Here is a 17,689-nt window from a genome sequence, read left to right on the forward strand (position 1 = left end):
GCACTTTTAATCCCCTCTCCTCGTGCACCAGGAAACAAAGAGGGAAGAAAAAGTCTCTTGCCTTGTCGGCAGCTCCATACGTTTTCCCGGACTCCCTCCCGGCTAGCCGTGGTGCACCAACCCCTTGCAGGCTGTGTTCACGCCGCCAACCCGAGTCCTCTCCTGGCGCCCTGACCGAAGCCCGAGCCTCAGCTCCCAGCCCCGCCCGCCCCGGCGGGTGAGCAGACAAGCCTCTCGGGCTGGTGAGTGCCGGTCGGCATCGATCCTCTGTGCGGGAATCTCTCCGCTTTGCCCTCCGCACCCCTGTGGCTGCGCTCTCCTCCGCGGCTCCGAAGCTTCCCCAATCCGCCACCCGCAGTCTCCGCCCGCGAAGGGGCTTCCTAGTGTGTGGAGACCTTTCCTCCTTCACAGCTCCCTCCCACTGGTGCAGGTCCCGTCCGTATTCTTTTGTCTTTGTTTATTCTTTTTTCTTTTGCCCTACCCAGGTACGTGGGGGGGTTTCTTGCCTTTTGGGAGGCCTGAGGTCTTCTGCCAGCATTCAGTAGGTGTTCTGTAGGAGTTGTCCCACGTGTAGATGTATTTCTGATGTATCTATGGGGAGGAAGGTGATCTCCGCGTCTTACTCTTCCGCCATCTTGAAGCTCCTCCCTGGACTGGCTCTCATAAAAGGCTGTTACCTGTCTCTACTGTTCAGCTGATACGGCTGCTTTCGTGAAGCTGTTGCGTGTAGCGTGATGTTTGGTTTTGACTCCCTCATGTAGAAAATGTAAATATTGTTTATGTAATTAAAAGCATGGTATCATAAGTATATGCTGTCAAGGTACAGACTGTCACATAAGTGGAAAATTAATCCTGGAAATATGAGTAAAACCAGATAGTTAAATGTATCGTTCTTCCAAACAGCATATTAATTGGGGTCTTGTCTAGTAGTGGCAGCCGAGAACTGCTCTGAGAATGGCCTCACAGAGGTGCTTAATTCTAGATTTAAAATCAGGCATTGGTGCTTACTGCTGCTTTGCTTCTTTTTTTTTTTTTTTTTGAGAGCTTCACTGCATGGTACTTTTGAAGACACAGCAAGAAAATTGCACAAGAACCATGTTTTCTCTGCTCAACTTTGTTTTGGTTCATCTAGTGTGAGTTATTGCCAGGCTCCCCCGTGCCACTGGGAAATGCAGCCGTGGCGTTGAGAGACTGGAGCTCCGTGCAGTGGCCTGGAGGACGCTCCACAGGGACCACCAGGGCCTTCTCAGAGGCCTGACACCCACAGCTGTAGTTGGCTGTGTTTTCCTTAGGGGGAGCAATTCAGGTATTTTCCTTGACAATATGAGGGAAAGAAAAGGCAGGGAAGCTATTATCAGTGGATAGTAATTATGTAAAATAATGCCATAGCTTGCTAAACATTCTGTTTGCTTTGTGTACCCATTTTAATTTTGGAAGTATATATATACTGAATGAACATTATTAAGTTGGGTTAATAGTTATTGAGGATATGCTCATGTATTCCACTCAAGTTTTGCATTTTACTGTAGCAATCTTTTTTTTATTAACCAGTTCATTATGTAGAAATGAAAGTTTCTTACAAAACTTCTACTTGGCTTCTGGGCAGCAATGCTAAAAAAAAAAACTTTCAGAAGGATCGTTTCATTTTCCTTTTTAATTCCAGTCCATCACGGATGTATACTTTTGTAAATGTCGGAGGAGGGAGGCATTGTGGCATTTTACCTCTAATGGAAGGTGAGACTGGCCAGGACCTTGGAACAAATTCTTACCTCCTCCAGGACCAGTAACAAACTGGTCTGCCACCATTTGTAACATGGACTGCCTGTCACCAACCCTCAAACTACAATGTAAGGAGTGAGGGACTGGGTGATATTTCCAGATTTCGTCCAGATAGTAACCACTGTAAAGGGGAAAATCTGTTTCAGTACTTTCAATACTTCTGGCCACCAAATGTGCCGGGGTTTTCCCACACCAACCACTTCTCCAATTCTCTGCAGACACCAGCGGGATGTCCTGCAGTTCAGTCCAATTCTGACACTGTCTGCCTGGAGTTAGCATCACATCCCACAAGTTAAGGGCTCAGCCCCGCAAGGCTGCCCCCGCCGCCCCCACCGCCCTTGGATGCCATTTACAGTTCCCAGGTTGTTAGTTTTGCTTTTGACTGCTGGGCTATAAATATGAGGTTCCCAAAGCCCCCTCCTTGGGTTTGATAATTGGCTACAGTGGCTCACAGAACTCAGGAAAACAGTTTACTTATTAGATTATTGGTTTATTGTAAAAGGGTACAATTCAGGAACAGCCAGATGGAGAAGATGCGTGGGATGAGGTGTGTGGGAAGTGGTGCAGAGCTTCTGTGCCCTCTCTGGGTACCACACCCTCCCAGCACCTCCAGGTGTTCAGCAGCCCGGAAGCTCTCTGAAACTCATCTGTTAGCATTTTTATGAAGTTTTCATTATGTAGGCATGAGTGATTAAATCATTGGCCTTTGGTTATTGGTTCAGCCTCCAATCCCTCTCCCCGCCTCTGAGGTTGGGGTATTTAGAGTTCAGGCTCAACCTGAATGACATTAAATTTTTTATTAAGAAAAATAATTTTAGCATACAAAATTTTCGTTAGAAGTGTATTTGTAGTTATTAGTGTCGTAATAGAATAAACCTGATATTAGGAGAGATTGGTAACTCACTGATTGGCTGATTGGGTCCTTTAACCAGAGCTCACTGAATACAAATTATTTGCAAGCCATTTGATGCACACCAAGAGGGCTTCAGTCAGTTTCAAGTAGACTGTCATCACTGTGTGTCCCTGCCTAGTCAGTGGAGATGGTATGGCCTATGTCTTTTTTTTTTTTTGCGGTATGCGGGCCTCACTGTTGTGGCCTCTCCCGTTGCGGAGCACAGGCTCTGGACGCACAGGCTCAGCGGCCATGGCTCACGGGCCCAGCCGCTCCGCGGCATGTGGGATCTTCCCGGACCGGGGCACGAACCCGTGTCCCCTGCATCGGCAGGCGGACTCTCAACCACTGTGCCACCAGGGAAGCCCTGGCCTATGTCTTTAAAACTTGAGTCTTGCTGGGTGGCAGAGAGATTGTATATCTGTGCAGGAAAAAAATGATGATTTTTAAAAATGCAATTTTATTATATTTATACATTCTTACAACCCTAGAACATGTTTGGGGGATCATCAGAGTTGTAAAATAATAAAATTAATTTATAAAACTTGAAGTGATTAGAAAACCTCCAGTGGGAATTCTAAGACTTTGCTCTTACTCACTTTATTTCAGAAGTTTTTTGCTTCTATAATAAAGTTGATACATCTTTATTTCAGAAAAATATTTTTGTAATTAAAAAATTTTTGTTACTGCTATTCATATACTTTTAAAACGCAGGTGTTTTAAATTGAGGTTTAGTTGATGTATAATATATAAATTTCAGGTGTACAACATAGTGATTCACAATTTTTAGAGGTTGTATTTCATTTATAGTTGTTATAAAATATTGGCTATATTCCCTGTGTTGTAAAATATATCCTTGTAGCTTATTTATTTTATACATAGTAGTTTGTACCTCTTAATCCCTACCCCTCTCTTGCCCTTCCCCGCTTTCCCTCTCCCCACTGGTAACCACTCGTTTGTTCTCTATATCTGTGACTATTTATTTTTAGTTATATTCACTAGTATGTTTATTTTTTAGATTCCACATATAAGTGATATCATACAGTATTTGTCTTTCTCTGTCTGACTTAACTTCACTCAGCATAATACCCTCCAAGTCCATCCATGTTGTTGCAAATGGCAACATTTCATTCTTTTTCATGGCTGAGTAGCAGTTCATTGTATATATAGCACCACATCTTCTTTATCGATTTGTCTGTTGATGGTCACTTAGGTTGCTTCCTTATCTTGGCAATTGTAAATAATGCCATAAGCATTGGGGTGCATGAATCTTTCCGAATTAGTGTTTTTGTTCTTTTTCAGACATATACCCAGGAGTGGCATTGCTGGGTTATAAGGTAGTACTATTTTTAGTTTTTTGAGAAACCTCCATACTGTTTTCCACAGTGACTGCACCAGTTTAATTCCCACCAACAGTGTTGGAGGGTTCCCTTTTCTCCACACCTTTGCCAGCATTTTTTAATTGTGTTCTTTTTGATGATAGCAGAAAATGTTTTTGACAAAGACTAACAAAACGACACTTTTTTTTTTTTTTAAATCACCTTGTCTCGCTGTTCATTTCAGTGGACTACAGTAGTGAAGCTTTCAAACTGTAAATGTTCTTCGTGGCCTATAGGGCATATCTTACTTGGGTAATGCAGTTCTGTGCTTTGGTACTCAGCTGAAAATTCAAGGTGTTATTTTGGGAAAGGGCCCAAAACTGTTTGCTCCTTTGGGTTCTGTTTCTAATGCTGACCCCTGACCTTTTTTTTCTTTTTAACATCTTTATTGGAGTATAATCGCTTTACAATGTTGTGTAAGTTTCTGCTGTATAACAAAGTGAATCAGCTGTATGCATATATATATATATCCCCATATACCCTCCTTCTTGCGTCTCCCTCCCACCCTCGCTATCCCACCCCTCTAGGAGGTCACAGAGCACCAAGCTTATCTCCCTGTGCTATGCGGCTGCTTCTCACTAGCTGTCTGTCTTACATTTAGTAGTGTATATATATCAGTGCTACTCTCTCACTTCGTCCCAGCTTCCCCTTCCCCCTCCCCGTGTCCTCAAGTCCATTCTCTATGTCTGTGTCTTTATTCCTGCCCTGACTTTTTTTAATGCCAGCTTTCCAAGTCCTGAAATAGTACTTCTAGATTCTTCAGCTTCAGACTGGGAAAATAAATGACAAATTTAAAAATACTAGGTCATTTTAAAATAAAGGCTACCTTTAAAATTAAATCATTATCCCTGTGGTCACTTTGTCAGCTGTCGTGGGTGTAGCAGTGCATGGGGCCAGATGTCAAGTGAGATCAGCCCGATGATGTATGCTGAAGTGTTGGCCATTATGCACCTGCTCTTGGCTCTTTGCTAAAACAAAAATTAATATCCTAGTTTAGTTCTTATAAGGGTGTTCAACTTCATATATGTTTATCTAATTATTTCCAAGGTTTGTTTTTTCTCTCTATTCTTTTCCATCCTTTATCATACGTGTTTTCTTAAAAACCTTTTTTTTTTTCCTTAAGGGAAAAAAGCCCCTGTTTTAGAAGTGCTGTCATAGCCAGAACTCACTGTGTCATTGACAACATAGTGAGCGTTTTTTCCCTCACGAGTTTACTATTATACATCCCCTTAAGGTATGCCATCCCTGAAGGAAATAGAATGCAAGGCACCTTTCTGGGACTGGGGTCTCCTCCCAGTCCTGGGCTGCCGCTCTGTTGCTCCCAGGTGGTCCTCATTGCTGCCGACCCCTTCAGTCATTCCTGTCTTCCCAGCAAGGACACTCGAGAGTCAGAATATTTTGTATTCACTTTTATGCTGGTGTATTCTTTTTTTCCTCTAAAACTCATTTCTGAACATCGAAACATTTTGAACATCTTGAACTTTTTTTTAAAATAAATTTATTTATTTATTATTGGCTGTGTTGGGTCTTCGTTTCTGTGGGAGGGCTTTCTCTAGTTGGCGGCGAGTGGGGGCCACTCTTCATCGCGGTGCGCGGGCCTCTCACTGTCGCGGGCTCTCTTGTTGCCAAGCACAGGCTCCAGACGCGCAGGCACAGTAGTTGTGGCTCATGGGCCCAGTTGCTCCGCGGCATGTGGGATCTTCCCAGACCAGGGCTTGAACCCATGTCCCCTGCATTGGCAGGCAGATTCTCAACCACTGCGCCACCAGGGAAGCCCCTTGAACTTTTTTTAAAGAATATAACACCATCCATATATCCGTTGGCGACGTTCCAACAATGGTTGACATTCAGCTGTCCTTGTGTGAAGAGCGTATTTTAAACATCATGTTTCTCTTCATTTTTATGAACATAAGTTTTCTCTGTTGCCAAAAGAAAGTGCTCTTGTTCTTCAGCTCCCAGTAACTTTTTCCTAGATAAAATTAGTTGGAGCTATGTTAACATTTTGCATTCGTTATCCAGGAGGGCTGTTTGTTGTAGCACCAACAATAGCATGTAACATTTATTGAACAATAACTATGCGCCAGTGGTGTGTAGCATTATCCTGGCCACTGAGTGTGGTCCTGAAGGGGTGCTTTTCTAGCCTCATTTTATTTTTTTAAATTTATTTTTATTTATTTTTTGTATTTTGGCCACGCTGCATGGCATGCAGGATGGTTCCCCAACCAGGAATCGAACCCGGACCTCCACAGTGAAAGCACCAAACCCTAACCACTAGGCAACCAGGGAACTCCCCTTCTTTCCCCATTTTATAAACACAGAGACTGAGGCTCAGAGGGGTTACATAAATGTGCCCCAAGTCAACATGGCTAGCTGATGGCAGAGCCAGAGTTGTTTGGCTCCAAATCCTTAAACCATCACCACTATCCTGTCTTACTTCTTGCAGAAATTCCAGCCAAATGTAGTTATGGTAGAAAGATGTAGTCCAAAATATACACCCCGCCCTGCCAAAATTAAGCCACAAGTCTTTCCACTCCGGTATCAATTTAGTTCAGTTTTTCTTTTTGAGTTTTATTGAAAATGAGAGCACGTTAAATGGAGTGGTAAATTTTTAAAAGAAGCAGTTCACACTGAAGGAATATTGGGATGATTGGGTTTTTTAATTGCAGATGCATTTGGAATTTTTAAACTCAACAACATATAAAATATGAAGATAATTGAAGCCATTTGTTCCTTCATTCATCTCATAAGGGCGGCTCCAAGGTCTGCAACGGAAGGACCATAAGAAGTCATTCCACACCACACAGCGGTGGTTCCATCCTTGCAGATGTAGAGGGGAGGTCAGGTGGTGGGGCACGTCAGTCAACACATTTTACAGAATCTTCCTTCAAATCATCTTGTTTGCTCTCTCCTTTCCATCCTACTTTTTCTCTTGCCTTTGCCTCTGTGCCAACTTACACACCACACAGGCTGCGGTTTGAAATATTACACCTCAGTCATTGACTGCAACATCTTCTCTTGCTGCCACTACACCATCTTTGCTCTTTCACTTTATCCAGACCACGAGTTTCTTGCTTTCCCCCAGTCTGTCATCCTCCTCCTGACTTGACTTCCTTCTCGATCCAGCCTGTGCTCTATTGGATCTTCCCCTTGGACCATCTCAGCCTCCGTCCAACCACAGGGATTTGAGTTCTTGGAAAGCACCACCGTCAGAAAAATTCATAGGTAGAAAAATCAAAGTCTTCTAGAAAATAGGAGGTTAGGAGGAAAACAATATTAAACATACCTTAAACCCAGTAGATTCCAGAGGACATACTCTTCCAAGCAAACCAGATATATTGGTGTTAAAAGTCTGCTCTGGTTGGTAACATTTCCCCTTAAATGAATCAGCTTCCTATTTAAAAAGGATAACCAACGAAGACCTACTGTATAGCCCAGGGAACTCTGCTAAGTGTTATGGGGCAGCCTGGATGGGAGGGGAGTCGGGGGAGAATGGATACATGTATATGTATGGCTGGATCACTTTGCTGTGCACCTGAAAAATCATAACATTGTTAATCGGCTATACTCCAATATAAAGTAAAAAGTTAAAAAAAATGAATCAGCTTCATCAGTGTTCAGAAAATTTTGCTGTAGCTTCATATAAGCTTTATAACCTGCTGACTCTAATACCTCTTTTTAAAGGTTTTAAAACCAGGCTTTGTCATGGAATTTAATGCTTTTGGCATTTGCATTCTTCTTGTGGTTGGTTTCAGAGGCTCTTCAAAATATGTAATCCCATCTGCTTTTTATAACTCATAGAAGTGCTTGTTATATGTTTTAAATATATGAATATGTTCATTTGTTGGTATACAAGTATATAAACGTATCTTCAAACTAAAGTTAATCAACTGTCATTGAAGATGAACCTTTATACCCACCTATCCAACCAAATCCCAACCCTGTATCATCCTGTGTCCCACTGTCTCTTTCTGTGGACAAACTACTGAGCTGGGTGACAGAACAGTCCTATGATGCTCTGGTCCTCAAGCGAGCTGTGTACTCCGATGCTTTTTGCACACACGGTTCTCCCTATTGGGTTGCCATTTCTTCACCCTGTCAGCTGGGTGCCTCTATTCAGCCTTCTAGATTTCCCTCTCTGAGAAACTTCTCTTCTTTCCCAGTTCATATTTCCCTCTTTGGGGCGTCTCTGCACATCACAGAACGTGTATAAGTTCCATTTATTGTTGTCTGAAAGGCAGCATGTCTAATTTATTTTTGTACCTCAACAAAGTAGCACACAGTATGTGTTTAAATATTTATTGACTGAATATAGCTCTTTGTTTCTACCTGTGCTTTGACACTCATCACAGTCCCCTTAATGTTAGTTATTCACGTATGTATCTGTCTCTGTTACAAGGTGTTAAGCTTCTTGAGGTCAGAGATCATGCCTCATTCCTCTAATATCCCTCAGAGCACCTATGATGTGCAGTGTAGGAACTGGTACTTATTAAACGCTTGCTGGTTAACAGGATTACTTGGACTCTGTTGTGCCCCAATGTTTAGCTCTCCAAGTGGGAAGTGAAAATCAAGGGCTTTATAAAGTATATGTCCTTAGAGTAATCTCCAGGAGTCAAATGTCATTTAGCTCTATATCTTTCTGATATAGGTTGTGGCAGTTTCCAACCATCAATCAATGACATCATTAGCACATGGAAGAGAACTTTCTGTTTCAGAAGAAGTCACTGATCATTCATGTCTCTTGAAGCACTGACTGGAGTTAGGGCTTGCGGACATCAGGGTCTTTGGCCATCTAACTTGTAAGTAGCTCACTGTAGCCAATAGGCTGTAAATAATGGCCAAAAGGCTCCTTGTCCCAGAAATCTTTCAGTGTGAGGTGTGAGGAAAGAACGACAGCTATATAAGATTGCTGTCATTGTAATATGCTATTTATACTGCCTTATTTATTTCACTCTCTTGTTAAGCTTTTCAGGTTTGTACTGTCTACTAAATTAAGTACTGACGGTTCATTTCAAGACCTGGCCCAATATAGATCCAGCTTATCTTCACAGCCCCATTTCCGTGTGTGTGTGTCTCCTCTCCTGTCATCAGACTGAACCTGCATTTCTGAACCTAGTTGACCTACGAAGGTTTTGAGGGCTTGACCCTCGTTGGCATCCCTTTGAACTTCTCTGTATGAATGCTGATCTAGAGAAATAATTATTTTAAAACAAGACCTTGGAAACAGTCTACATTTTCTGACAATCCTTGACATCTTCTCTGCTATTAAATGCAAGCAATCTTGCCCCCGTGGGAATTCCCAGGTTTGATCCCTGGTTGGGGAACTAAGATCCTACAAGCCACATGGCATGGCCAAAAAAAAAAAAAATCTTGCTCCCAAATTTTGGAATTGTGGGATTGAGGTGGTGGTGGAAGAAAATCCTCAAATCTAGATTATGTTTAACCCATTAATGTAAAAAATTACTTCTGAGTTTTTATAATGATTTCAGTTCTACATAAATATGTGGCATTGGGGACTGAGAACATGCAAGTAGCATGTGGCATAGCCTCTGCTTTCAAGGGGTTTAGGCCTTAAGGATACACTAGATTCCAATTCAGACAGAATCACTGAAGGCTGCAGGACTTTATGTGTGCTCGTGAGTGTTAAGCTGTTTTGTTGACCATAGGAATCCTGGGGTATCAGAGGTAGTGAAGGCCAAGGAGCTCTCAAACAATTGATGAGAATTGAGAGAGTGGAGCCTTGAGCTGGATGTTGGAGAGGAGAAAATTCTAGCAGGCAGAAGGGGGTGAAAGGCATGGAAATTACATGAGTTGTGTGAGAAATGCACACAGTGTGGGTGACCTTGAAGAGGTCCATCAACTTGCGTGTCCTGGGAGAGGAAGGAACCTTTGGTGTTTTGCAAAGGGATGTTCTTTGTAGTTCATTGGATGTTTGTTAGCCAGGAATATCGCCTCCTTCTCTAAGTGAGCCACGCAGGTATCAGCAATAGGCTGGACCTAACAGAGTCAGATGGAACTCTTTGTTGATAAGACTTTATTGATATAATCAACAAAGGCTGTAACTTAAAAAAAAATGTATTTAATATTGATTATGTTTCTGATGGATTTTTATATTATTTATTTTCTTTCATAGATACACGTGTGAGAATTTTTATCTTTACATTGCAATACCACATTAGTTGTTTTTCCCAAAGGATAGCATGCCATATTTGGTTGTAGTATCAGTATTACTCATGTTGGAAAAATTTTTCTTTACAGGCCCCCAAAAATGATCTATAGCCTCTGGGGATTGGGGCAGTAAACTATGGTTCTGAATTAGGATAACTTAGTTGCTTATCACCTAATTCAAACCTCAAGAAATGTTTGTTTACCAATTAATGAAGTACAGTTGTGATCAACTAAATGACCTACTTTTCCTTCTGTAGCCAGGATCCTTGTTCTCAACTAAACGATGAGTAATTTGGGTAGTGGCGGTTTCACTTAGTGGCTCGCCTTTTTCCCATACATCCCAGTCTCCCTTTATTCTTAACAAACCATCCTTAGAAACACAAAAGAAGGTAGCAGAATTACATTGGCATTCCCATATTATGTGCTATCTTTCTAAGAAAGAGGCGTACACTTACAAAGTACTTAAAATGTTGAAATAGGACTGGTTTCCTGATAGGAATAAAGAAAACTGTATTGAAATGTCAATAAGGAAAGGATAGCTCTATTATTGGACAGTGAAGGAGGTCAGTGTACTACTGGCTACAAACCAGCACTTGTTCTGTGCCGCTGGTGACGTTTATTGTACGGTCCTGAAGCACATGAGAACCCTGGAGAAACCCCTGGGATTTCTGTTAGCATGTACCCCCATTAGATTACTTGGTTCATTGCAGCCTAAATGCGAAGCATGTATTTTATTAATTTGGCCCATGCTGTGTCATATGGTTGCCTTATCGCAAGCCAAGCCAAGTGGCTTTTCTTTACCCTGTTAAATAAAGCCATGATTTAAATGGCTTTTAAAAAATCAAGCAAGCAAAATAAGAGAAGGCGTGAGGTTTTCATCATTGTTCTACCTGCTCAGAACAGATGCCTTCTAGAGCAGTTGTTCCACTTAAGGACATTTTCTTGGCAGAAACCTCAAGTTTTATGCACAGAGCAAAGACCCATGGCTTTCTTAGAATTAAAAACACTCGTACAATTTTATAACAACATCTATAAATGTTTATCTTGTTTTAAAGGACAGATGCACAGAATGTTGAGACTTGCTTAATAGCAGCCAGAGATACCAGTTTTTCTAGGAAGTTTCTCTCTAAAACCTGAAAATAAAAATCACATTCCTGTTGTGCCCTCCTGGGGTCACAACATAAGGACTCATTTACTTTTTAGCTAATTTATGGAATTTCAAGAAGATAATTTTTTATCTTCATCATTATAAGAAATGTCATGATTTTCTTTCCCTAGATTTAAAGGTTAGAGTTACCTACCTGATTGTGGAATCCATGGAGTTTCTTTCCTTGATTCTGAGCTCTGGGTTTTGTGTGGGGCCCTCAAAGTTCTGTGGGGAGTGTTAGACACAATGATGGAGAAAGAGCACCATGCTGTTTTTGCCTGTACCTTTTGGTTTCCATGCCCTCTGCCCTGGAAAATCCATTTCTTATTCTCATGATTCTGTTCCCTGTGAAGAAGGATTAAAGCCACTGGAAAAATTCCCCCATTTCTATTCAACAATAATTTTGCAGTTTCTGAATTGATGATACTGGAGGTTGATTAAGAATAAACCACATCAAGAAGGCCAAGACCCTGTGATAGGATTACACACCATAAAAATCATAGTTCAGCTCAATTTTGTATATGATCAAAACATTTACAAAGCAAGTAAGCCTAACGGTTTGTTACTTTGAAAACTATTTCCTTTTCCGAGTTTTTTCTGGATGCAGTTTCAGTCATTTTTGAATGCAAAAAATGAACGATAGGGCTTCCCTGGTGGCGCAGTGGTTGAGAGTCCGCCTGCCACTGCAGGGGACACGGGTTTGTGCCCCGGTCCGGGAGGATCCCACATGCCGCGGAGTGTCTGGGCCCGTGAGCCATGGCCGCTGGGCCTGCGCGTCCGGAGCCTGTGCTCCGCAACAGGAGAGACCACAGCAGTGAGAGGCCCGCGTACCACAAAAAAAAAAAAAAAAAAAGAATGATAAAGGATGCGTGTGTTGTTGGTGATAAGGAAGGATGTAACTTGCTTTTAAATTTTTATTCAGGGTTGAAATATGTGAAAATTGTCATCTAAACCATGGTTTTTAATTGGGAAAAAATCCCATATTATTTTTCAAAGGAAATATACATATATATTAAGGCGAATTTAGCAAAAATTTAAATGTGAAAATTGATTTTAAAGTATTTGACCGCATGCAGTATGATTGCAGCATCTTTCTTTATTCTGATGCTCTTTTTGTTGGCTTTTTAAGAATCATTAAAAATACCTCTTAATGACTGGATACATTCTATTAAACCAGGAAAGAAACTGAGGCCCACACTATATTTTTGAACAAATATAAAAGTTTATCACCTCAGGCAGTGAAGTGAATATGGCTCCAGATCTTTGTGAAGTAGAATATCTTTCAGATCACGTAATCAAGATGCTGAGTTTCCCTTGTTTTTTTTCTCTTTCATTGCTTCCTTCTGACATGTGGCTGCTGTGTTGACAACCTGCTCTACTTCTGCTGCTGAATGTTTTGTTTCCATCATTCAGGAAACCTCCCAAGGTAAGCACTGATACGGAATTTGGCATGCATGCTGGCCAGGTGCACCAAAATCCTGAATTGTATCCATCACAATAACCTGTGTGAAACACCTCTGCTTTTGAGAAGACAAATTGGCATTCTAGTGTAAAACTTAAACCGTGAGCAAACAATTAATGTTGGTAATGATATAAAATGCGAGTGGTCCTCTACATTTACAAAGCACTTTCATACATTATTTCATTCTGGGAATTAATGCTTGGGTCAGAACAAACCTGTTTGGTTACTGTTTCTATTTTATTGATGATGAAATGAGGCTCAGAGAGATGAAATAAAATGCCCCAATTCACAGATTGGGTAAGCAGAGAACTAGATAATATCACCACCTAGAAAATGGAGAAACAAAAACGGTAACATAATGATAGGTTAGTAACTATGGTTATTGACTGCACAAACTATCTTTTCTGGGTCCTACTAAGAATAATTGATATCATCAGAAAAATTCTCCAAACTTTTAGGGTTTCAACCATCTACCAACTTTATGTGCTTTTTTTGGAATTTCTAGCCAATCACAAAGTCCACTCATTAGAGCTAGCCCCCTTGTTGTGGCCAGCCTTTGATGGCATGTGTGCCAGTGAGAAGCCCAAAAGTTAGAGAGTAGGTAGGAAAAGAAGAAAATGAGAAGCAGGGCATCTGAATGACCAACTCCTAAATAACTGAAGGCTGATTTTATTACTGGTGAGTATTTTATTGGGTATCCAAGGGACACTTGGTGCCAAAAGGAAGGAAAAATGCAACAAGCCCCTGACCAATGATGCTGGTTATAGATTTGTTTTTTGAGATGGGATCAAGTCAGGCTACACCCACACACATTATCTGGTCAGAATCTAAGGCATGTTGGGTGAGGGGAAGAAATCCAGAATAGATTAGGTTTACTTACCTCTGGGATTATGAAGGAAAATCTAACTTAGCTTTTGAAGTATTGAAAGCCACGAAATTGCTAAATGTTAGCCTTTATGTTTATTGAAGGCAGTATAGGAATGGTCCTTGGCGCTAAGAGTTCCAGCTCCAAGAAGGAAGGCATACATTGAACAAATAATACGAAATCTTTTAAGAAAGAGGAAATATATGATGTTTAGAAGTATCAGCACTGGCATCCTGGCCAAATCTGGGGGATTGGAAGGTTCTCCCTGAGCAATTATTGATGTGGATATATCCCTAAAATTTGCAACCAAAAATGTCTCTGCTACTCAGAAAGATGGGAGCTCCCCTTAAGTAGCTCTTCCTTCCCTTGCTGTTGGTTCCTAGAGGTTTCAGAACAGACAGTCAACCTTTTGATATATTTCATTCTTTCCCTACAGAAAAAGGCAATGAAATCCTGAGCAATTCCACATATGGTTACTTAGTGAAGGAGAAACAGTGAAATGAAAAAGAGGCACAAAAACACATTTTCTAAAAAATCACTAATTGCTTTATACACAGAAAATGTTCTGGTTATTTTCTATCCAGTATCTATAGTATGGTGGTTTCACTAGGTATCCTACTGATAGTTCCTAAGAAGTGTCATGAAATTATCCAAATAAAATGAATGTTAAATCACCACATTTAAATATGTATGTGCATGCCATAAGACACATCTGGAAAGTGTAAAGATCATCTTGAAATAAAATAAATGACATAATAGAGTCAGATTTTTAAAAAAGACACTAAAATAGATAAGGCCTTTTCTTGCAGAAACTGTAAATATTGAAAGCAAATGGGAAATGGAAAGATATTTTTAATGATGATTATATAAGCATGAAATTTTATTGATTTAAAACAATGAGATTTTGAACATGAATAATTAGCAAAAGCATCAAAGAAGACAGGTTGTTTCGATTTAACAAATATTCTGGGTAGGGGCCAAGTGCTGCATGAATCAGACCTGATCCTAGCATTCTAAAACGGTTGGGGTAAGGAACATATGCACAATATAAAATCAGTTGTGTTAAACGCCACAAGAGGAAAATATTTGTGGAACTCATAGGATGAAGAGTCCTGTTCTGACTTCTGCAGAACTGGCAGCTAAGACTGGACAAAATATTAAAAACCTCTACTTGTAGACACTGGAAAAATACCAAGTTAATGGACAATTACCAGACCAAGATCTAAGAGGAGGTGGAAATGTAGAGAGGTGAATCTGGTATTTGGGTGTTTGCCATTCAGACAAAAGTAGCTTAAAGGCAGAGCTGTGTTTCTGACAGTCTTCTAGGGTCTAGGGGACCTAGGGGGAAAAAGTGTTGGAATTCAGGGTCTTCCAGAGGTGGAATCCTTGGCAAACTTCTTATGGTTTTGGTTGGCAACATGGTTTGCAACCCAGCCTTGGGTGGGGTGTAAGGGTGAAACAGAAGTAAACCAGTCCTCACATGGATTGCTGTGTGATTGCAAGTTTCTTTGTGTGATCCAGGAAGTCTTGAGCACTAAAAATGGACCAAAGTGATCCTAGAATGCAGGTCCCCATCTCACCTGGCAGGAAAGCAAATGTAATCCTGTCTCTAATGATTCTACAAGGCATTTAAATAATATAATGTGCAGCATCCTATCAAAGATAGAGGTGCATTGCAAGGTAAGGCAATGTGAACAAGAACTATGCTAATGTATATATATGGAATCTAAAAAAATGGTACTGATGGACCTAGTGCCAGGGCAGAAATAAAGACGCAGACATAGAGAATGGACTTGAGGACATGGAGGGGAAAGGGAAGCTGGGACTCAGTGAGAGAGTAGCATTGACGTATATACACTACCAAATGTAAAATAGATAGCTAGTGGGAAGCTGCTGCATAGCACAGGGAGATCAGCTTGATGCTTTATGATGACCTAGAGAGGTGGGATAGGGAGGGTGGGAGGGAGGCTTAAGAGGGAGGGAATATGGGGATATATGTGTGCATACAGCTGATTCACTTTGTTGTACAGCAGAAACTAACACAACATTGTAAAGCAATTATACTCCAATAAAGATGTAAAAAAGAAAAAAAGAACTAACAGAAATAATAAAGAAGTAGAATCACAGATACTTCAGATATTCAAATTGTTAGGCATGAACTTTAAAATAACTATGCTTATTATATTCAAAGAGATAAAAGACAAGATTTTAAAATGTTAGAGAGGACTGGAAATTATATAAAGTGACAAAACAAATTTGGAAAATTACCCAACAGAAATTCTTACCCTGACAAACCCCAAACCAAAATTAAGAACTTAGGGTTTAGCAGCAGAATAGGTCCAGCTGAAGAGAGAGTTAAATAATTAGAAGATAGGTTAGCAGAAAATATCAAAATGAAGTACAGAGGAGACAAATGGTGCTGGAACAACTGGACATCCACATGCACAGAAATGAACTTAGACCTTATACCCTTCACAAAAATTAACTCAAAATGGATCATAGATCTAAATATAAAATGCAAAACCATAGAACTTCTAGAAAATAACATAAGGGAAATCTTGGAAAACGTGGGGTTGGTGATCAGTTTTTAGATACAACATCGAAAGCCTATCCATAAAAATAAAATTGATTAATGGGACTTCATTAAAAGTAAAAACTTCGGCTCTGCAAAGACACTGTTTAGAGAATAAAAAGAAAGCTACAGACTAGGAGAAAATATTTGTAAAACTAATCTGATAAAGGACAATTATCCAAAATATACAAAGAACTCTTAAAACTCAACAGTAAGAAAGTGAACTACCCAATGGAAGAAAATGGGCAAAAGACCAGAAAAGACCCTTCATCAAAGAAGATACACAGATGGCAAATACACACATGAAAAAATGCTCAACGTCATATGTCATAAGGAAATTACACATTAAAACAACGCTGAGATACCACTACACACCTATTAGAATGGCTAAAATCCAAAAATCTGTCAAGACCAAAGCTTGTGAGGATGTGGAACTCTCTGTTGCTGGTGAGAATGGAAAGTGGTGTAGAAAGTGTAGAAAGACAACATGGAAGTTTCCTGTAATGCTGAACATATTCTTATCATACAGCCAAGCAATCATACTTCTAGGTATTTACTCAAATGAGTTGAAAATTTCTGTCTATACAGAAACCTGCACATGAGTGTTTACAGCAGCTTCATTCAAAATTGCCAAAAACTGGAAGCATCCAAGATTCCCTTCAGTAAGGGAATGGATAAGCAAACTGTGGTCATGATCCTGATGCTTTTCTCAGGCCTGACCCCAAAGGGAAAGTGCCCACTGGACCTTACAAATCTCTCCACCAACTTGGATTCTCTTGTCATTAATATGTGTTTTCCTAAGGAATATCTTTTCATTATTCTCTGTGTGGGCAGTTGTTGAAATTATGTCTAATTATATGATGATGGTAAATAATCATCACCTAACTGCAATATTTACTGTTTCTATTATGTGTAAGGATTTTGTACATTTTACTAAAAAATATTCTAAGGTAGAAGTGCTGATTAGGAGAAAGGAGGGGCTGTCATTTTGAAAATTTGGTTGAGTTATCACTATTCCTACCCAACTGTTATGAAGGAAAAAAATCTCACATTCTTTATATCCATCCCTGGAACTGTACTCTTAGAATGCTGTTTTCATTGTTACAATTAATAATAGCTATCTTTAATTCAGCACTTACAATATGCCAGGTCCACTTTATTTTTTATTTTATTTTATCTTTTTTGGCTGTGTCGAGTCTTAGTTTTGGCACACGGGATCTTTGTTGAGGCATGCAGGAACTTTCTCGTTATGGCACGTGGTCTGCTTGGGTTTCTCTCTAGTTGTGGTGTGCGGGTTTTCTCTCTCTAGTTGTGGCGTGTGGGCTCCAGGGCACGTGGGCTCTGTAGTTTGCAGCACACGGGCTTAGTTGCCCTGCGGCATGTGGGATCTTAGTTCCCCGACCAGGGCTCAAACCTGCGTCCCGTGCA

At 40.5% G+C, this 17,689-nt stretch overlaps 1 protein-coding gene across 1 annotated transcript in view; it reads left to right on the forward strand.

Annotated features, from left to right (window-relative positions):
* The window catches only part of KIF13A (kinesin family member 13A), a 213,883-nt gene that overhangs the window by 74,131 nt on the left and 122,063 nt on the right, over positions 1–17,689 (forward strand). Inside the window, 1 exon segment of the mRNA XM_060307207.1 lies at positions 12,776–12,788. Within this exon segment, the coding sequence (XP_060163190.1) occupies positions 12,776–12,788 (13 nt within the window).

The sequence above is a fragment of the Globicephala melas genome, chromosome 11 (genome assembly GCF_963455315.2).
Source record: "Globicephala melas chromosome 11, mGloMel1.2, whole genome shotgun sequence".
Lineage (NCBI taxonomy): Eukaryota > Metazoa > Chordata > Mammalia > Artiodactyla > Delphinidae > Globicephala > Globicephala melas.